Here is a 22,730-nt window from a genome sequence, read left to right on the forward strand (position 1 = left end):
CTGTAGGATGGATGTGGTAGTTGCTGGAATTGCACTCTCTGGGTGAATGCATAGCTTTGTGGTAGCTTCATCCTCGCTGAAGACATTTCTTTGGAAGAGTATCTTTCCTCTTTGGACGTCGCGCACTCACAAGAGAACGCCACCTTCATCCACTGGACATCACATTTACGTAGCTTATCTTCCTCTACCTCGGACGTTTTTCGGACGTCTTTCTGACTTTTTTCGGGCACCTCTGATATCTTTCATACGTCTTTTTGACGTTTCTAGGACATCTCTGATATCTTTCGGACGTCTTTCTGACGTTTCTAGGACATCTCTGATATCTTTCGGACGTCTTTCTGACGTTTCTAGGACATCTCTGATGTCATTCGGACGTTTCGGACAAAAATGGCACCACCATTTTTGTCTCAAAAAACAGGCGACAAAATCGTTTTCAGTGGCGTACCTCTAGCTTCTGTTTCGTGGTGGCCGACCCCTACGCGGCCTGTGGATGGGCGGGCATCATTCACTGGTGGGACTTGAAAGCTCGGATGGCGTTCCAGGGATGTGCGACGACAAATTACTTGGCGGCTGATGTAGTGAATGTTCGTCGTGGAGGTACGGTGGCAGTGAGTGCGGAGGTCCGTGGACACCAGGTGGCATTACGTGGTGGTCTGGCCCGTGATCGCTGTACCCGTGCATCTGAAAAGAGATTTAAATAAATTATAAACATTTTTTGTTTTGCTGAACAGGTGTTATAAAACTATTGCAACAAATCGCACACACAGTTCAATACCACCATAAGTGTAGAGTTTGGATACTTGATTTTATCGCTGATTTTGAAATTAAGTACAGTGTGGCTCCAACTATCCGGAATTCGACTATCCGAATCTCTTATTATCCGAATCACTTTCAGAATTTTAGGGGGGCGGGGGAATTAAGGCGTAAACGTACTGCAATTCGCAAAATAATGATTCTGTCGACGCGCACTATTGACTTTCCCTCCTTTAAGCAAGGGTAGGCGCAGCTCGACCATTGTTGGGATGATGTCACAGTCTCATAGTTACTGCAGTTCTACTATTTGCTGCCGTTCGTTGCTAGATGGCCGGCCATTTCATTTAATTCATTATGAAATCTCTTTCTTTAAAAAAAAACTTTTTCTCCCATTTTCAGCACACATATAGTAATTAATTAAAATAGACCCTATTTTGAAAAAAAAAATCCAACTATCCGAATTGTTGATTATCCGAATATGGTCCGGTCCTAATTGATTGACATAATTGGAGTCCTACCGTACAATTAAACTAAATAATTACATATATTGAAAACAATCACTTGAGACTTAATTTCATTTCAAAGTTCAACATGTCAGCATTGCAATACCACCGCCAAAAAAGATATTGAAAATTTGTATCTATGGCGGTATTGAACTGGATGTACGAAATATCTAAATAGCTAAAAGTTAAAAACTATATTTCAACGTTTCTCCAACTCAATCAGAATGTTAAACAAAACCTGATTCGAAACAAATTATGACGAAAGCGCACTTGCTTAAAATTGTTACATCCTTCTTGTAAAAAAACCTCAAATTCTGGAGTAGAGCAAATTTGAAATATTCCGTTGTTAATTATTATAAGATAATTTATAATAAGGTAATAAGGTAATTTATAATAAGGTAAGGAAAATTATAATAAGGTATTATATTATAATTTTCTCGTACAATGCTACCACGAATGAAAGATCCGAGATTTAAATTTAACAAAAGGAGAAGCAAATTTTTTTTTTAAACTTCATGTTAAATTAAAAATAATCACAAAGTCACAATCATATCGCCGTTTTTTGCTATTCAAAAATATATATTATGAAAAAGTCCAATGACAACTTTTCGGCTGAAGGTAAAATAACTAGATAATTGCGCCTTTATTCACAGCAAACATTACGTCTTCAAAGCACCACTTACCACAGTAGCAATTACTAAGCATTATGTCCAAAAAATTACAATGAAAGCACGCGTGTTTATAATCGCTACATCCTCCTTGTCAAAGAACTCAAATCCTGCAGTTGAACAGATTCTCGAGCTCCAGAGCAGAAAAAGCTTCCGCGTAGAAAAAGAACTTCACACATCATAATCTTCAGACAACGTCAGCCGCTCACGGCCCATTTGGAACGCTGTTATTATTTCCTTCTATTTAAGAACTTCACTCTAAATACAGGGAGGTCCTGCGCTTAAACACCTCTCGCGGAACCGCAAGTCATGAACAAAAGTTCACGTGTCAATATGTCAAGCAAAATTTTACAAGAGCTTACCGGGAACATTCTATTAAGGGAGATGGTTTCACCTTGACGGTACCGAAATAAATAAATAAATAACCAGTGCCTTCGTTCTGTTTATTTAGTTTACCCTCGGTTGAGGTGGAAGGCTGCTAAACATTCTGGCTACCCCTCCGAAGATTCTTCTGTTTGTTCTTTTGTTCCATTTTGACTTCGAACTGAGTTGGCCGAGGAGGAATTCTTTGTCGAGGTCCAGCAACTGCGATTATTCCGATGACTACGGGATGTCCGAAATCAGCCGGGGGGGGGGGGGGATTGATCTTTTGCTATTTTGGTTTCGTATTTTACAAAAATATTATTTTTACAGCTCTTCCCGAAACCTGTCACCAGTAGAGATAACTGGAATAAGCTTCTTCTACCTGACTGGATTATGTCAGGTAAAAAAATAATAATAATAAATAGGAGAAAAAACTTTCTCGGTTTGATCGCAATGCTAGAGTCGAACAGAGCTCCTGACAGAGAAAGCCGACCAAATAGTCAATGAAGAAAAATATGAAGTCAAAAGGTAGGGAATATACCCTACCCTACACCATACGTGCTTCTTTTTTTTTTCTTTTTTTACATTCCTTTGCTGCAATTTAGCAATCCGACTATAATTACCACCAGAACAATGTAAAATATCCTGCTTATGCTTTCATAAAAGATTTTTTTTTTTTTTGCATCAGTCACCAATGTCAAAACTAAAAGCAGGAGAATACCTTTTTGGAGTTTTTTTTTTCTTTTTAAATCTTTTTCAAGAACAGAAAAGAGCATCTGGTAGCAAAACTTAGATTCGAACAATGCCTTTCACTGAGGAAAGTCGACCAAACTGTCGAAAGCGAAAAATATTTCAATTAAAAAATAGGGAAGAAGTCTTGACCTTACGTATTTCGTTTTTGGCATCTATTGTTGTTTAGATATCTCAAATAATTACTATCAAAACAATGTAAAATAGCTCACTCAAGTTTATCTAGAAGATTCTTTTCTCATTAGCGCTTTAAAACATAATAAACAAAAGAGAATGAATTTTTAGTTTTTTTTTTTTTAAACATTTTTTACAACGGAAAAGAATGATTGGAATACTTAGATTCAAACAGCGCCGTTCTCTGTGGAAAGCCGACCAAATTGTCGAAGGAGAATAAGAATGAGTGAACATATTTTATTACATAAAATTTAGCAATACAACTTCTTGCACCAATCATCAGTGGGCAGTGATGGGTTAAAAACTAAATACGGTCTTACGACGAAATGCTTAAATTCTCAACACATTACCTACCGTGTGCACATATTTGTGAGTTTCGTTAAACTTCCGGAAACTCTCATATGCACACATATGTGCCTTTTATCGAACACTCCGCTCGGCTTTGCCCGTAATAGAAAAATTAAAAGGTCTTTTGGTTCGCCTGTATATTTACAAATAATGTATGGTGAACTTTCTCACCAATTGTCTTGTACCCATGTTACGGTTCCACGTTATGATAATTTCGTATCTCGCCAATTGGCTTGTGCCCATGTTACGGTTCGACGTTATGATAATTTCGTAATTTACTCGTCCATCTTATGATAATTTTGTTCTTAAAACTGGAATAGAAAAAGAACCACATCGAATTTTTGAAAAATCGCTTCGAGGTACACACCCCCATGCTACAAACTAACTTTGTGCCAAATTTCATAAAAATCGGCCGAACGGTCTAGGCGCTATATGCGCGTCACAGACATCCAGACATCCTCCGGACAGAGAGACTTTCAACTTTATTATTAGTGAAGATCATGCAATACCCACGTGCGTACATTTGTGTTCGCTGATTTTGATTAGCTAAAAGTTCAGCCGGCACCAAAGGAACTTTTCTTGTAAATATTAGCGGTAGGTATGTGTTAGAACAGGGTAAAACATTTAAATTTGTATTATGAGTTCATTATTAATATGAAAAGGCCAAAGAGTTCTGGAAAGTACTGTAAATGTGCTAGTTACTGTTTTTAACCGTTAAAAAAATTATTTTTGAGTCCAAGTCGGTTGTGTAAACATGCACCGGACACGGGGCACGTTTGCGTACATTTATTTTAACACCTAACGTCAACGTGGTTCGGTTAGTGTTTCGAACATAATGTCTTACCATCGTTAAAATAAAGCGAATTTATTACAGACTGAATAGTGCATAAAGTAAAAACTGAACGGGCATGAAGGCAGCACTACATGATTGTAAGCTATAAGATACGAATTTGTAACTCAATTAAAAATTAAATGGCGATTTTTAAAATTAAATAACGTGAAAATCCTAAAAGGTTTTGAGACAGTTCGGAGCGGAAAAAACGTTAGTGCACGTTTAGAGGTAAGACACAGTAAGAACGTGCGTAAAGGTGCTCAGGCGTCAACGCGTAAACATGCCCCGTCGCCAAGTTTTTATTTATTTTTAACGTGCAAAAAATTTTAATAACATTTCAGTTCACACAAATACAATTCTCAAAAAAGGATAAAATTCTGCTAATGTTTATATATTTGTTCTTTCTTAACTAAGTATTATTTATTCACAATAAGCTTCAAAACGTTCAACTCAAAATTTACTCGACTTGGAAAAAAAGATAATTCTTTCTGCGTGTTAGACAGGACTGAAGCTCGACGAATGCTGTAATATTTGTGAGAATATTTGCTAGGGAGTAGCATTAATCTGTTATGACTGTTGGATCTCCAGTTATTATTTGTTTTAAAAAAAGGGCACTGCATAAACGTGCCCGATGTGTAAACGTGCCCCAGTCTACTCTACTCAGTTTCATAATTTTTAAACCCGAGAAAAATTAAACTCGAATATTTCAATTGTTCATTTTTCATCGAAAAAAAAATAGATTATAAAACGCAGAAATTAAATATGAATTTCTTGAGAGGCAAGGCAAAGCGCGATCTATCTGATTGATCGACAAAACGACGTGCGTACAATATATTTGTATAAAAATTGTCATGAAATTAAGCCCTGCCTTTTTTTTTAAATATATATATTCTTGTTGCTCTCGTGAGCGAATATAAATTATATTCAACTATGAGCAAAATATTATTTTGTATCTATCGTAGAAGTACACTATATGTTGTTTAACGTACAGTTTTCATACGGGTTATTTGCTTGTTCCTTGAAAAAGATTGTGCAATTTTTATTTATTTATTCATTTATTTTTTTGAACCAAAATAGTCACACAAGAATCGTGACGGGATTTGAAATGCTGTTTAATTCAATATTTATAGTATTACCATTCATCTTTGTTTGTGACTATTCGTAAAAGAAAAATGTTTATACGAAAATTTAAAAAACGAAAAAGGAACAGAGGAAGGTTTCATTCGCGAAATGTTACTTCTTCTTGATTTTAACTCAAGTAAAACATATAAGCAACATCAAATATTATGCAGAATAAACATCAAACGAATATAGAAAACATCACTAAGATCTCTTGCTTCAAACAACCTTGAAGCATTTTTATCTTTTTCAAAATGAAACGCAAAGCGAATTCAATCTAAAAATTACTTCTCTTAAAACTCAAAAATGAACTCCTCTCTTTTTGAATTCATTAGTAATTTAATTCCCCTCCCCATTTCTCGAAATATGTCCGAACATAAGAGACAAAGAAAAGTAATTGAAACGTCAGCTTTTATCGCAAAAGAAAACGAGCGTAATAATTTTTAAAAGGAAACTAAATTCATTTAAGCATCCTTACATCCAATGCTATCAGAATTTCTTTCCTCGAAGCGCGCATTAAAAGCGAAATTCTCTCGACCCTCATCGTAAAGACCAAATCTCCATAACTCACTGAAAGTAGAAATAATTACAGTATCACCTCGTTCTACCTGCAGTCGCGGAATGAGATCAGAGCCCAAAATCAACCTAAATTTATTTCACTCTAAACATCCGGGATCTGGTCAACAATAAAGACACCAGCCATTGTAACATGAATCCATAACCAACGACAAATATCAACAAAGAGAAGAAGAAGGGGGGAAAAAGGAGGAAAATCATAACGTAAAGGCGAGGCAATAAAGTTGTTTCGCTTTTACATTCATTGCAGACAACATGGCAGCAAAGATGTCTGCTAGGGTAAAAAGAACAGCAGAGCAAGAAGGGAGAAGAGCGAGAGATATAGAGCCGCATAGATGCTCTTACTGAAAGAAGGAAGACGACAGAAAAAGCCAGCAGAAAAAAGTAACAGAAAAAAAAGGGAAAAAGAGTAGGGGGAGGAATTGCCTGGAATATGTCAAAATGGAATCGATGAAGGTAAAACGCCACGCTCCTCATGATGCCAAAAAGCTTCCTCCCAGTCTCTCGTACTTTTTTCCCCGATTTTTTTCCCCTTTTATTTTTTTGCACGGGCGTGGTGCATTCAGGAATTTTTCTTTTTAAATCAAGAAAAGAAAAACGTTGCTATTCTTCGTATATATAGGCATCTTTTCTTATAGTTAATTTTTTTTTATTCTTTTTCTATCAGTATAAGAGAACGATATTTTTTTATTACTTCCAACTTCGGGAGGGAAAAAAAAGGGGAAGGAAAAAGCGAAGCAATCCTTTTTTTTTCTTTCCCCCTCCTCTTCGATGAAAGCAGTATGTTTTAAAGATTTCTTTCTATTCTGTCTTTCACCGCACCCCCGCTCCATCCTTCAAATTCCGTTTCTTGCCGATTTTCTTGAATACCGATTGATTTATTTCTCCGTTTTCTAGCATTGTTTCTTTGATGCAGCATCTCATTAAGTTTTTCTTAATGTGAGAAAAAGCGCGTAATATTCTGAAAACGAACAAAGCTGAAAGAGAATTGAAATTGAAATCAATAAAGCTGGTTTTAAACTACCTTTTTCTTTCATGTGCATTACATTTTTTTCTGTTTAATTATGCTTCTTTTTGATAAGAAAACTACTTAATGCTAACGAAGATTTTTAGTTTTCATTTGCTTTCTGGATTCAGTTTCATTAGCATCTTTCAATAAATTTAAGTGCGTAAAGAAAAAAGCTGACAAAAATATGAGTGCTATAATAACAAAAATGGTAAAAAACAAAACTGTACAAATACAAAAGTTTGCAACTGATTGCGGGTATGTTTTGACGTTTTCTAGGAATCCTTTTGCAGTGTGGAGAAAAAAGGTTTTTATAGATGTAAATTTATCCTATAAAATTTACAGGCTGGGCCGTCATTTTAAAATTTTCCAGTAAGGGGCGACAAAGGGTATACATTCAATAAATTTTATATTAAAGAATGACAAAATACTTACAAGCAAAAATGCAAAATAACATTATGCTTCTAAAATCTAATGCTAGGGAGAGACAATTGTCATCCCCTCCGCCCCCCCCCCCCCCCAAAGAACACACCTAAAAGCTAACAAGCTTTGGTTCAATGACTTAACATCCATAACCAGACTTGACTTTCTGCATTGAAGAAAGAGTACCTTGAAACCCGAAATATGTATCTGAAATTAGTTTCAAATTTATTAATTTATAACTTTGTTTTTCTTACTGTTACGTTGACGCACAAACGTATTTATTCATTTCTTGAAGAAACTGGTGTTTTATCTAATTCTGTAAAGCAGACTTCTTTCTTAAAACTTGTCGACTGAATTAATAGTTCGTAAAAGGTAACCACACACAATAATGGTTTAGAATTTAAGCAGTTGTTTATGAAGAAAACGCATTGAATCATAGCTTTTGATTAGCTTGCCTTCATACGTTATTACTCCCTCGAAATTATCTTCAAAATAGCAGCAAAGCAACCACATAATCCTCACGTTGGCAATTCCTCCAAATTATATATTCAAACTAGTAGCGAGTGTAATTCTCATGCTGTCAATTCCTCCAAATTATCTTCAAAATAGCAGCAAATATAATATTATCACCACAAGTAATTCACATCCATCATTCAAAATCTACTTTGAATGGGTTCCAAGCATGATGCTCACCGCCAATCAAACGAGAGGTTAGAAACATGATCTCCATTTTAACAAGAGAACGTCAAAACATTGCCTTATGGCAGACGAATTCCATTGCAATGGAATCATCCCTGCTTTTTCTTACGCTAAAAGAAATATAATATTAATAATAAAAAAAACATTAGTGCAATGCAATCAAATTTAGTTCTGCGCGAATTATGCCAAAGGGAAATAAAAGTCTTATTTTAAGGTTGTATTCGTTTTGTCCCATTAGAATATTCTCCTTACCGAAATTTAAAAAAATACTCGGAGGCATACTTAACTGAAATAATTTAAGAGGTCCATTTTATACGATTTTCAAGATCAACAACAATCTAAATGTTTATAGAGTGTTAATAAGACTAATCAGTGGTGTATGTATGATTTGAATTTGTTGGGAGACAATATGATCCGCTGCTCCACCTTTTTTTTTTTTTTTTTTTTTTGAGCAATCACGATTGCTTATTGTTCTCATTTGACTGTTTTGACGTACTATCATTTTATTTTCTCACCAGCAACTTCTGCCAGCACCACCGTCGACCGGCTCTCACGATGCTGCTCCTATAGCGAATACCGTCTCCAGGTTGCGTCCATATCCTACACACACATGCATACACACACGCGCATACAAACTCACACCTACACACACACCTACACACACACCTACACACACACGAACGCCTACACACACACACACACACACGCGAACGCCTACACACACGCGGGTACACACGCAGCACTGCATACACAACATGCACACACATGCTTACATACACACATCCACACACATGCGCCTACATACACACACACGCTCGTGGTTGCGAAAAACATAATTTGAATTCAAGATGCCAAAAATTCAAATTAATTTTTTTTTTTTTCAATTTTTATGAGAAGGAGCAAACTTGAAATTGCCGCCCGATTCATTTTTCTTCAAATTTCTAGATCAAGTTTGCAGTAAAGGAGCCCAGCTGTATTCTCACCTCTCGTTGGGGATTTGTTGAAGATAAAGCTAGGAAATTATTTCTGAACTTGCCCACTGAATCATTACTTTCGCTTTAAAAAAATTCTGATTTTTTTATGTGCCTGGGTCCCTCGAACACCCCCCCCCCATGCATAAGCGCTTGATGCGAATGTGACATTATCAACCCTCAAGATACGAGGGGCCGAAGGCGTTCCCATTCCTAGTTCTCGACTTTAATAAGATAAGTGACGCCTTCAGCTGCTGTTTAATGTCCTGTAGCAAGTGTATTAATATCACGATTTCAATAGTTACACGCACATACATACGACTAACAGACATCACGAAAAAAATATCAGATTCGGGAATAACCAAGACAAACATTTCAAAGTAAATTATATACCTAGGTACAGGCGCAAAAAAAAAAAAAAAGTCGAAATTAATTCAAAAGTAACTAAAATAGAATTTACTACAATACTTCGTTTCCTTCAAGCAATAAAGTACAAAGCAAAAAATAAGCATTGGTATCGAAAGGGTGCATTAATGACGGATGCGAATGTGACATCATCCACCCTCAAGATACAAGGGACCAAACGGCATTTAAATTTAAATGAGAAAGTTTTTCGAATTGAAATGAAGCAATTAACATCTTCAAATGCAACATTCTTCGTCACAACAAGCTTGATAATCACGGTTATAACGAGTAAATTTCACTGTCCCATCTCGCACGTTATAAGAAAGTTCGACTGTTAAAAAAAAGAACAGGATTTATTGGTACCGAAAGGGTACATCAAAGACTTGCGAATGTGACATCATCCACGCTCAAGACACGAGGGACCAAACGGCGTTTAAATTGAAATGAGAAATTGAAATGAAGCAAATTAACATCTTTAAATGCAACATTCTTCGTTACAACGAGCTTGATAATCACGTTTATAAAGAGTCAGTATCACTGTCCCATCTCGCACGTTATAAGAAAGTTCGACTGTAAAAAAAAAAAGAACAGGATTGGTACCGAAAGGGTACATCAAAGACGGATGCGAATGTGACATCATCCACCCTCAAGATATGAGGGGCCACACGGTGTTTAAATTCCCAGTTCCCGACTGGAATGAGACAAGTGACGTCTTCAGCGGAATCCGCTTGACGGCAGATTGCTGTTTTATCTCCTTTAGCAAGTGGCTCGCCCAAGGGTGCAAGAAGCCGGTCGAAAGAAGTCTCCAGCGGAGCCAGACAACCATAAATCAGGCCAATGGTCACCTGATATGTCACGTGACAGGGGCGCGATAACTGACGCCCCCATCCCTCCCCAGATGACTTGAAAAATTACTGGTTCGCACCAAAGAGACTGGCACGATACACGACTTGGTTTTTCCGATTTCGGCTCTTCAGAACGCCTTTACGTATCACTCTTGGCTTCAAACAGTCTTTCTTCTTTCGCAGTCTATGATAAACTTTTGTAAAATGATACTCACTATCACAAACTCATAAATTCAAAGAAAAGAACAAAAAAAATTTTAGTAGGACTATCAAAGAGGAATTGTAGATTCGTGATAAAAGCTTTAGAACGCTTTTCATGTGAGCATGGATATTTTTATTGCCATTGTTATTCTTATTTTGGTGATCAAAAATAGGGAATTAGTTTAAGCAGTTAAAATTTCTTGAACTGCTTAAAAATCGGTGAAAATAATTTCGGAAGGTTTTCGATCATCATTAATACATCTTCATTGAAGCCTATGATTTCATAGCACTTAATTTTTCTCCAATTTCTGATTACCATCAGATTTTTATTTATTCCCACTTAAATGAAGGGATTAATAGTGGCACCAAAATACTTTCTGAACAATATACAGTATATATATATTGATTGAGAATATGGAAATCCCAGCGCAGCTACTTTTGATGCCTAAAAAGAATGTATTAGAGTAGCGGAAAAAAATACATTTTCTACAATCATTGAGGCTATGATTCACAGATAACTTTTCTGAAGCATTCAGTGGTGTTTGTAAAGACTAAGGCTTTCGCTATCGGTGTATGACTATTTTCTGGGAAAGTGAGCCCTGTTTCACCCAGGATCAGGATATAACAATCAAATCCAAAAGGTCTGTATAGTATAGGCATAGGCTATATCGACGTCCAATAGGTCCAAAGAGCAAAAGGTCCGGTGAACGGGAACCATGGACGTTTTGGTTTTGGACGTTATGTCTGACATTGCCGGCGAACATAAGATTCATAGTCATAAAGTCCGACGAACATAAGATCTGCGGACAGGAAGTCCCGTTTTTTGGACAGGCTGGACATAAGGTCCCCTTTTCTGAGAAGGCCAGACATGTTTCCCGGATTTTAAAATTTGTTTGAAACTTGTTGGTTTATCGTGATATTATAATTCGAGTTACTTATGCTTCTGGCAAATGTTTCGCCGGACGTAAGGATAAGTCAGTCAGGAGCAATAGCCTCAAATTTGAATTCGATGTAGAATCGAATTTCCAAGCAGGATTAATATCATGTCTACGTTTTGCACCTCAGCAAGGAAAGTGACACAACTCAAAAAAACAACAATGGAGAAAATCATGGTTTAATGCAATGGCAGTTCTAAGAGATTTAGTTTCAGACATTACAATGCGCTCCAAAAATTTGTAATGTGATGTTTACCGGTTAGCTTTTGCTGTCTAAATTAACAATGCATGCCTAAGTTTGACAATTTTTCTTCTAAGTTATGAAATTTTAAATGATGTGTCACTACTGATTATATCGTTTTTATGCCACCACGCATGAGTCATTAAGGTTAACCTTGTGTGAGTTTTGTGGCATGAAAGAGCCTTAAATTTAGATTTTCAAATCAACAGCTAGTACGCTTTTTCGAAATTTTGAGTTGTACAGTACTCGCCGCTAATAAAATCACTGGATTATAAAATCAGCCGCTTTTTAAAATCAAATCTGGAAGAACAAAATCATTCCAATACCAAAAAATGTTAAAACCATCCTTTAATAAAATCACTATCGCCGTTTTATAAAATCAAAATTTTGGACATCATGCGGAAAAAAATTGATAAAGACGCACCAAGAAGTGAAGGAATTGGTCTCAGAAGATGAGGTAATCTCAGCGCCAAATTTGCCTCTTCAATGGATGTCAGAACAGCTCTTGATGATATACGATGCACTTCAGAGCAAGGAAGAAAATATAATGTTGAACGATACAAAAACATTTAGTAAACTCTCAAACGACATTGAATCTTTACTCTCCAATTCTGTTAACCAAACTGCAATGCGCCAATACTTTAAGACCTTTGTGTGAAAGAAAAAAAAACCCAGATGTTTAGTTAAAATAAGAACTGTATTTCGAAATACTTAAAACAAAAATAAATTGCGTAATTCATTTCGTTTTTTAAAGTATTTAAACTTCAAAACTTTTCATTTTTTAAGTGAGTGTAGGTATGCCGGTTTATAAAATCAACCGTTTTATAAAATCAAGTGTCCTCAGAACGAATGTGATTTTAATAAGCGGCGGTTATTATCGGTTTTCTTGCCGGTTTGCGATATGTTAACCACTTTTCTACAATGAATTTGCCTTAGACATTAGACAGAGGCTAAACCAAGAATATCTCAAAGGGGCCACGTGCTACGATCCCGAAAAATGGTTTTATTCCATACAATGACATATCTTACTATTTGCGGATATACGACGCACGCCGATCTATATTCCCCAAGTTGCCGCAGAGCCTCGCTCACTCAAGTCACAAAATACTCCAAAATGATCAAATGTGTATAAAACTGATTATGTTTCTGTAAATGGCAACGTATTATTGAAAACAATCGCCACGTTGAAACAACGTCAAAAAAGCACAAATTGCCAATTACAGCAGACACGTGTTTCGGCGTTACAGGGAACGCCTTTTTCAATGCAAAAGTAATGAGCTTATGGATGAAACGACCTCCGATGTCTTTTCATCCATGTGCTTTTTTGACGTTGTTTTTTCTTACTTTACTGTTCAGCACAAAGGTATTTTTTTATCTTAATCGCCACGTTATTTATACGTTGGAAGCACAAAACGAATGCTTATGTAAATGTTCAAAATATGTATATAACTGCAAAGAACTGGTTTTCAACAAAAATAGCCTCAACAGTTTAGCCCTCCATTCGTATTAAGATACGACGCCTCATTTCCACTTACGCCAAAATAATGTTTCACGATCCAAAATAATGTTAAGAGAAAGTACGTGGCAAAACAGCAATCATAAAAATCAAGAATTTGAGAATGAATTTTTATTTTAGCTTATCATGGACGAAACCTTAGATGAAATTGATACCATAGATTTATCAGAAAAAATACATTATAGCACTCACGTTAATAGATCTGCTAACGCGCCTTTAATGCTAAAAAGATACGGAAGCATGAAAAAATTACACCATAAAGTGAACGAAGCGAAAAATTGTGAAAACCAAAAGTTAACTATAAAATGTGGAAAAACTACAAATGGCGTTTCAAGTTACGAAATTTAGATAACAATCTAAAATGATACCTTGCTTTTATTTTAAAATTCAAATAGTTTCATAATTATATGTTGCAAACGTAATACCGAGAAGAACAAAAAAAAAAAAAAAAAAAAAAAACTAACTGAATTACGACAGTTATGTCACTTCTATCCGAAATTAAGAGTTTTCCCGCCGGTTATCAAAGCAATAACTCAAGACCAAAATCATCCTTTTTCGGCAAAAGAACGGCCATAAATTTTGCACTAAAGAGCAAACAAAATGTCCCCAAGAAAAAAATTTGACAAGACATCCAGTAGCAGTTTATTGTCGAGATTGAAACCTGCCGTTTTTGATTCTGATGCTGTTATGCGAGGATGCTTTATATTTAATCGTGTGTAAGATAAAGAAAAAGTCTAATTTTTAAAGCCGGAAAAAATGGAGTAAGGAGTTCCTAGACCAGTCTTGCAACTGATTAAAGCAACGGAGAACATGTATATAGGTTTCTCCCTGGAGCTCTTTATGACTTCCTTGGTAAAGCCATAAATTCCTGTTCCGATGTTTTAAAACCCTCTTCATCTCTCTCAGCTAAGACCATCACCATATCTGTCACCGTGAGAGGCTCCGTATTTCATCAGCAACTTTTGGCGCCGTTCCAAGTTTGCGCCCCGTTGCGCCCTGGGAGAAAAGTCCCGGCTTTGTTGTTACCACTATCTTGGAGTCTTGACTTCAACTTCACCTTAGTTTGATGTTTTCGTTCTCATTATCGGGCAAGGTTTTAAAAATGGAAAATTTGAAAAGGTATCACTATTTTGGAGTCTTGACTTAAACTTTACCCAATTTTGAGGATGTTTTCGTTATCATTGAACAAATATTTTTGAAATTTAAATTTTAAAAAGTAACCACTATCACTATTAAATTTTAAAAAGGTAACCACTTCAAACTAAGGTGAAGTGTTGACTTAAACTTCACCTTAGTTTGATGTTTTCGTTCTCATTATCGGGCAAGGTTTTAAAAATTGAAAATTTAAAAAGGTACCACTATTTTAAAGTCTTGACTTAAACTTTACCCAATTTTGAGCATGTTTTCGCTATCATTGGACAACGTTTTTGAAATTTAAATTTTAAATAGTAATCACTATCACTATTAAATTTTAAAAAGGTAACCACTTCACCCAAACTTCACCTTAGTTTGATGTTTTCGTTCTCATTATCGGGCAAGGTTTTAAAAATTGAAAATTTAATAATGTACCACGATTTTGGAGTCTTCAACTTTACCTTAGTTTGATGTTTTCGTTCTCATTATCGGGCAATGTTTTAAAAACTGAAAATTTAAAATGGTACCACTATCTTGCAATCTTGACTGCAACTTCCCCTTAGTTTGATGTTTTCGTTCTCATTATCGGGCAATGTTTTAAAAATTGAAAATTTAAAATGGTACCACTATCTTGCAATCTTGACTGCAACTTTACCTTAGTTTGATGTTTTCGTTCTCATTATCGGGCAAGGTTTTAAAAATTGAAAATCAAATAAGGTACCACTATCTTGGAGTCTTGACTGCAACTTCGCCTTAGTTTGCGCATATTTTCGTTCTTATTATTAAGGTATTAGGCAAAGTTTCAGAAATTAAAATTTTAAAATGTTACCATGATCTTGGAGTCTTGACTTAAACTTCACCCAATTTTGAGCATGTTTTCTTTATCATTGGACAAAGTTTTTGAAATTTAAATTTTGAAAAGTAACCACTATAATGGAGTCTTGACTTAAACTTCACCTTAGTTTGAGTATGTTTTCGTACTTATTATCGACCAAGGTTTTAGAAATTGAAGAATAATAAAATTTATCGGGATAGTAATTTCATAGAGGAAAAACTCTTGACTGCTGTTGCAACTACCTTAGATTCTTCACTTTAACTTCACCTTATTCTGAAAAGTGATATTTAGAAACAGTTATAAGACACGTAGTTACATCACCTTAGACTATTTAAGTAAACATAGATTTATTTTGATCGTGTTTTAATTTTTATTGTTGAACAAGATTTTAGAAGTTAAAATTTTAAAAGGTTGCCACTATCTTCGAGTTTTTACTGAAACTTCACTTTATTTTTGGCATGTTTTCGTTCTTATTATAATAAAAGCTTTTAAAAATTGAAATTTAAAAACGTTACCACTATCTTGGAGTCCTCACTTAAACTTCACATTTATTTGGAACATGTTTTCGTTCTTATTATTGGGCAAGGTTTTAGAAATTGAAATTAAAAGCTATAAAGGCTTGTAGTTTCAGGATGTAAGCTATCTTGACGGTTGCAGCTACTACCTTAGAATCTTCACTTACATTTCATAAAACATAAATTTCATCATGGTTTTCTTTTTTACAGATAAAAGCTTAATATCCAGTAAAGTATTAGTCGGAAAACTACTGGACTACTGCATAACTAGTTTCAAGTATAATTAAATTAGATTAAGTGAAGTTGTGAAGTAAAAAACGCCGTAAATTAAAATTAATATGAATGAATAAATACAATATTTGAAACATATTTTACAGCAGATTTTCTAGTTTATGTAATAGGTTTGACCACACTTTCTATTTTTCAATCAAAAATGTGCTGATCACAATATAACCAGGAAACGAAACCGTTATATCATTAAATATTTAGCATTGTTTTGTAACAAAGAGACAGTAAACAAGATTTTTGTTGTTTCCAAAGCATGTCTCTGTTCTTATAACCAGATAACAGATAATATTCTGAAAATCTGCCGTCAAAAGCAACTTAAAAAAAAAATTTCATGTACAATAGCAAAATGTTTTATTCATCTGCAGCGACAAACTAGCAAAAAAAATTACTTAACTGAATCAGATAAAAACGTAATAATTATCATAAGATAAAAACCATATCATAAAAACAAAGATAGGAATCGAAAACTATTAGCAACTGTTACATGAGTAACTGATATTTAAAAAAAACATAACCCTGCGTGGTTTTACCATAAAAACTAACTCATTTCTAAATATCTTATCGACTCGCATGGGGCTTTTGTCGAACAATCATAATTCGAGTCACGTTTGCAAACACTGAAATTTTCCAGACACCCAAAAAAGAGAGGCCGTAGGTAGTATCATACACTGGCAGCCTATGGGCCGGCACGTGACCCATGCTATATTCCGTCCCCCCCCCCCCCCCGTTCAGTGTCCTCGCACAGACAATGCGTTATTTCATCTTTTTCTGCATCTCTCTCCAGCGCTGCCCCCCCCCCCTCCCGCCCCGTAATGCACACGCCTCCCAGCGACGCGCTTTGTTCGGTCGGTTCACGCAACGATGATCGCGATAACTGTCGGTTGCTTTTGGTGAAGTGAGGGATGGAATGGTGGGGGGCACGGATTTCGCTTTCTCTCTTCAGTCCATCTGTTTTGTTTGGGAAGATTATTTGTATCTTGGCCGAAGGTTTAACTCTTTGATGCACTTGCACAGGATTTTAAAGAAAAAGAAAACCTGGTTATTGCCGATTTACAGTTGGTTCATAGCACTTCCAAATGAATGAAAAAAAATTACGTACTGCCCCAAACTGCGTAACTATGAACAACTTTTCAACTGTATGTCCTCGCTTTCTCCTTTCAGTCCTTTTTTTTTCGGGGGGGGGGGGACAATTTGTATCTTAACACGAAAGGCTAACTCCTTGACGCACTTGCACATGATTTTAAAGAAAAATAAAAGCTGGTTGCATCCCGTTTACCGTTGGTTCACAGCATACCTACGTGAGCGAAAAATTTTAAATATTGTACCAAACTGTACGACCATGAATTAGTTCTACTCTGTATGCGGCTATGAATAACCTCAACTGTATGGCTATGATTGTGTCGCGATAATCATAAGTTGCTTTGGTGGAGTGAGGGATGGAATGATAGGGGGGGGGGGGCACGGATTTCGCTTCCTCTCTTCAGTCCATCTGTTTTGTTTGGGAAGATTATTTGTATCTTGGCCAGTAACACGAAGGTTTAACTCTTTGATGCACTTCCACCATGATTTTAAAGAAAAAAAAACCTGGTTGTTGCCTATTTACAGTTGGTTCATAGCATTCCTAAGAGGAAAAATTTTAAATATTGTAATAAAATGTACGACTACGAATAACTTGGGAACCGGACAGAACGTCCAAATCCAAAACGTCCAATGGACAGAACGTCCGACGGACATAACGTACTGCGGACATAACGTTCAGCAAGACATTCGAATAACTTCGACTGTATGGCTATGATTGTATCGCGATAATTATCAGTTGCTTTTGGTGAAGTGAGGGATGGAATGGTGGGGGGCCCGGATTTCGCTTTCTCTCTTCAGTCCATCTGTTTTGTTTGGGAAGATTATTTGTATCTTGGGCAGTAACACAATGCTTTTACTCTTTGATGCACTTGCACACGATTTTAAAGAAGAAGAAAACCTGGTTGTTGCCAATTTACGCAGTTGGTACACAGCACTTCCAAATGAATGATAAAATTCACTTATTGTCGTTGACCCAAACTGCTTATGGAACAGAATATGGATAACTTCAATTGTTCGAATATATGAATATATTGCGGTAACTTTCGGTTGCTTTTGGTGAAAAGAGTTGGAATGGTGGGGACTCGAATGTTTTTGGGATGATTATTTGTATTCAATCAGAAACTGGGGAAGTTTTAACTTTTCGACGCTCACGATTTTGATGAAAATAAAAATCTAGCTGTTACAAATTTACCTTTGGCTATTAGTTCATAGCAGTTCTAAACAAACAAAAGACTTGAAATACTATACTCTGTAACAAATAACTTTAAGTTTTGGAATTTGTTAAAATTTCTGATGTTTATTCTGAAGGTCTGAAACCGACGAGTGGAGATGACAATTAAATGATTTGCCCATCTTGAGAGGACCCGGTTCGGAATTGTAGTAGCAATGTTCTATGTTTTATGTAGGAGAGGGTTCCGGTGACCAATATGACAAGGGGCCCCCCATGGCTCTCAGACACCCTGCTTATGTATAACTTGTTCCAAATAGTACTTTAACCTTCACAGAGATCTGCTCCAAAATAAAAAAAAAACTCAAATCAGCACCTGTGGAAGACCCCTCCGACTCACTCATGGTATACTAGGCAGGCTTCAGGTGGTGCTTTCAACATCAAAGTGGATAGAGCTACCCAGTCTGCTATTAGTAGACTTGCAAGTGGTCATATCAAGAGCCTTTCTTTTGATAAGGGGCAAAAATTATATTCGATGTGTCCAAAATGCGACTTACAACAGGCCTCTCCAGAACATCTGTTGAACTGCGCGGGCCTTAGCAGGAAGGACATTTATTCTAGTCTTCTGGTGTTTGACTTTTTGAAGGTTTTTGGACTTGTGGACCTGGTCTAGCCTAGCGGCTAGATCAGGAGGAATAAGACAACAACTTGTTCAGAAACCAGAAATTTCCGTCCGTGGATCTTTTGTTCGATGTATTTTCTGTCTGTGGGATTGGGACCTTTTGGACGTAGATCTTCTGTTGGTGAAAATCTACGGGAAGATCCACGGAGATATGCATTTTTCGAACTTGAACCTTATGTCCCAATCCCATATACAAGCTGTAGTGCAGTTTTTAAAGTAAAATTTATAGAAATAATTATTTCAAAAAGTACATCTTATATGAATTTTAAACGTTAACTAAAGTGAAAGTACAATGAGCCGTAGAATCTGTGAACTTATCCACCACGAGATATCTAAGGAGTACAAACATCGCTTTAGACCAGAGGTTCCCAACCGGTGGTTCGCGAACCCCCAGGGGTTCGCGAGGTGCAGGAAGGGGGTTCGCGAAAATTTCGGTGCAATGGCGGATTTTTCCTAGTTTGGTAAAAAATTATAAAATATTCAATTTGCACACATAGTTACTAAATTTTTTTTTAATTTGAAAACGCGCCAGACTCTTGTATTAAGCTCAAAAAAAAAAAAAAAAAAAATCTTTCAGCGGATTTATAATCTTGGTTAAAAAGAAATTTTCGCATTTTTTTTTCGATAGACAACAAAAAGAGATATCCTTCCTTCTTTATTGCGAGGCGCCATGCAGAAACGTTGTATTAAGCTGTGGCGGGGATCACGATGACCTTAAAAAGGCGCCATCGCGTGGAGTCAATCAAACAATATACATAATATACATATGTCGAAAAAAATAAAGAATTCTCAAACAATGCATCATAGGGGTATTAATTCTAATCTGGTTGAAATATAACTCGGGAATTTCCGTGGAATTCAGTCATCGAATAGCAGACATGACAGCAAAAGGCTCCAAACTTAAAATTTATTACTGGATTTTACCCATCTGTTCGTTTTCAAAAATATATAACATCAGCATGCTCATAGTTCTGGGGAAATAGTTGTTAACAGACGTATTTAGAGATACTTTAGAGATGCTTGAAAACAAGTGATTTTGTTTGCAATTGGTTTTGCTACGTGAACTTGCTACTCTGTTTGTGAAGTTATAATCGTGTTGGTAATTTTTATGATTTAATAACTTTCTGCTGTTATGGATCGATGGTTGAAAACTGGTAGTTTGGTTGAGCGACAAATGGACAAGCAGTCAATCGATCAACCCCCAACATCAGCAGTAACTTTCGAATCAACACAGGATATTGAAATAGATAGCTGTAATGAACCGCCGCCTCCCCCGACTAAACAGAAAAGTGAACTAGGGGAGAAAAAAGGAAAAAAGCGAAAATATGACAGTGACTATTTACAAATGGGCTTTTATTTTACTGGAGAAGAGTCTGAACCTAGACTGCTTTGTCTTCTCTGCAACGAAGTTCTAGAGAACAGCAGTTTGAAACCGTCACTTCTGAGAAGACACCTCGAAACAAAGCATCCGACACACAAGGACAAACCTATCGAATATTTTAAAAGAAAATTGGAATATAATAAAAAGTGTAGCGTCTCTACGTTCCTGTTAAAATCCAACGAAGATAGTAAAATGGCCCTTGAAGCTTCATATCGAGTCAGTTATAGAATTGCAAGATCTGGACAGCCACATACAATTGCAGAAAATTTAATTGGACCGTGTGCTAAAGATATTGCTAAGTGTATGCTGGGAGAAAAGTTAGCAAAAAAAATTGACCTGGTTCCGTTATCAAACAACACAGTATCACGCAGAATTACTGATTTGGCAAGTAATGTGGAGAAAGAACTTGTGAATAGAATAAAAGAGAATAATTTTGCGATCCAGCTTGATGAGTCGACTGATGTAGCAAACGCTGCAATATTACTTGTCTATGTTAGGTATATTTTTAACGATACAATTAAAGAAGATGTACTATTTGCAAAACCTTTGAAAACCAACACAACTGGAGAAGCAATTTTCGAACTGGTCAACAGTTACTTTGAAGAAAATGGAATAGATTGGTCTTTGTGTGTGGGTGTGTGCGCGGATGGTGCAAAATCAATGACAGGAAAATTGGTTGGCTTTGTGGTGCGAGTAAAGAAGATCAACGAGAAAGTTGAATGGACTCATTGCTGCATTCATAGACAAGCATTAGCATGTAAGCGTATTCCCGCAGAATTATCCGCTACTTTGAATGATGCGGTAAAAATTGTAAATTTCATAAAATCACGTGCCACAAACTGCCGTCTATTTCACGCGCTTTGTGAGTTATTGAGAAGCCTTCATGTTACTTTACTTCTTCACACAGAAGTTAGATGGCTTTCCCGTGGCAAAATTTTGACACGCTTATTTGAATTGAAGTCAGAAGTCCAAGCATTTTTTGTTGATCATCCATTTCACTTGTCCACTTGCATATTCGATCCTCTTTGGATGCAAAGGCTTGCATATTTAACTGACATCTTTTCAAAATTAAATGAATTAAATCTATCCTTGCAAGGTGCAGTTGTTAATATTTTCGTTGTATATGATAAAATTGAAGCTATGGTAAAAAAATTAAATTTCTGGATCCAATGCCTGGAAATGGGTGAGTTTTCTTGTTTCACTTCTCTTAGTAGTTTTTTTTATCAGAAAACTCAATGAAACTTGATGAAAGCGTTAAAAGAAATGTATGTGAACATCTGCAACATCTTGAACTAACTTTTGACGAGTATTTTCCTAATAGGCGTAACGTCCCTCTCTCAAACAACTGGATACGCAATCCTTTTGAAGGAAATCCATGCTTAGAGAACATCCTGACATTACCTGAAAAGGAAATGCTCATCGAGTTATCCTGTGATAGTTCATTGAAAACTACCTTTAAAGAGCTCTCGTTAATTAACTTCTGGCTCAGTGTAAGAAATGACTATACCGTTTTGTCCAAAAAAGCAATTCGAATTTTATTACCATTTTGTACAACATATCTGTGCGAGAAAGGATTTTCCTCCTATACTTATCTCAAAGATAAATACCGAAGCAGATTGAATGCAGAGCCTGATTTAAGACTCAAACTGTCAGACATTGAACCAAACTTTCAGTTTCTTTGTTCCGTCAAACAGCCACAAATATCGCATTAAGGATTTTTTCCCCAATTTAAAGTATGCTTAAAAAATAGTTGGTTTATAAAACTTCTTGTTTATAATTTTTCTTGTAGATGTAGTTTTAACTTTTTATTAATGTTTGCACTTAATGATATTTTACAATTATATTTTTGTTTATTGCAATCAAATGCTGCAAAAAATGGAAAGCAAACATGCTGTTTTTTTATTGTTTCTTACATGTTACTAATTTCAACATCAGGGGGTTCGCGAACTTTTTTGCCTGTTCCAAGGGGTTCGCAAAGAGAAAAAGGTTGGGAACCGCTGCTTTAGACACTAGAATACATATAGTAGAATTTCCAAATCGCCTCCGATGTCAGAAACTTTGTCAATCAAAAGTTGTTTCTATTTGAAAATTTAGGAATAACTTTTGATTCCAACTTTACTCCCAATTACTTTTCAAAACTTAACAAGAGTTAAATTCAACAACCACTCATTTATAATGTTCAAACTGTTCATTTTAACCCCATGTGAACTGTATAGTTTAAATTTTGTAACCTGTTCATGAGACATCGCACTCAAATGGTTTTAGAATCCCAATTTTTTAACTGCTTTGAACCTGTTTTAGATTTTGCATTTACTACTT

The 22,730-nt window shown here is 35.9% G+C and overlaps 1 protein-coding gene across 2 annotated transcripts in view; it reads right to left on the reverse strand.

Annotated features, from left to right (window-relative positions):
• Positions 1-445: 445 nt before the first annotated feature.
• Positions 446-22,730, reverse strand: part of LOC129223970 (insulin gene enhancer protein ISL-1-like) — a 191,306-nt gene continuing 169,021 nt past the window's right edge. For both annotated transcript variants that reach the window (XM_054858355.1, XM_054858354.1), the window contains one exon: positions 446-681. In XM_054858355.1, coding sequence (XP_054714330.1) covers positions 502-681 — 180 coding nt within the window. In that variant the 3' untranslated portion in view covers positions 446-501. The remainder of the gene's footprint in view (positions 682-22,730) is intronic.

Source organism: Uloborus diversus, chromosome 6, assembly GCF_026930045.1.
Source record: "Uloborus diversus isolate 005 chromosome 6, Udiv.v.3.1, whole genome shotgun sequence".
In the NCBI taxonomy this organism is placed as follows: domain Eukaryota; kingdom Metazoa; phylum Arthropoda; class Arachnida; order Araneae; family Uloboridae; genus Uloborus; species Uloborus diversus.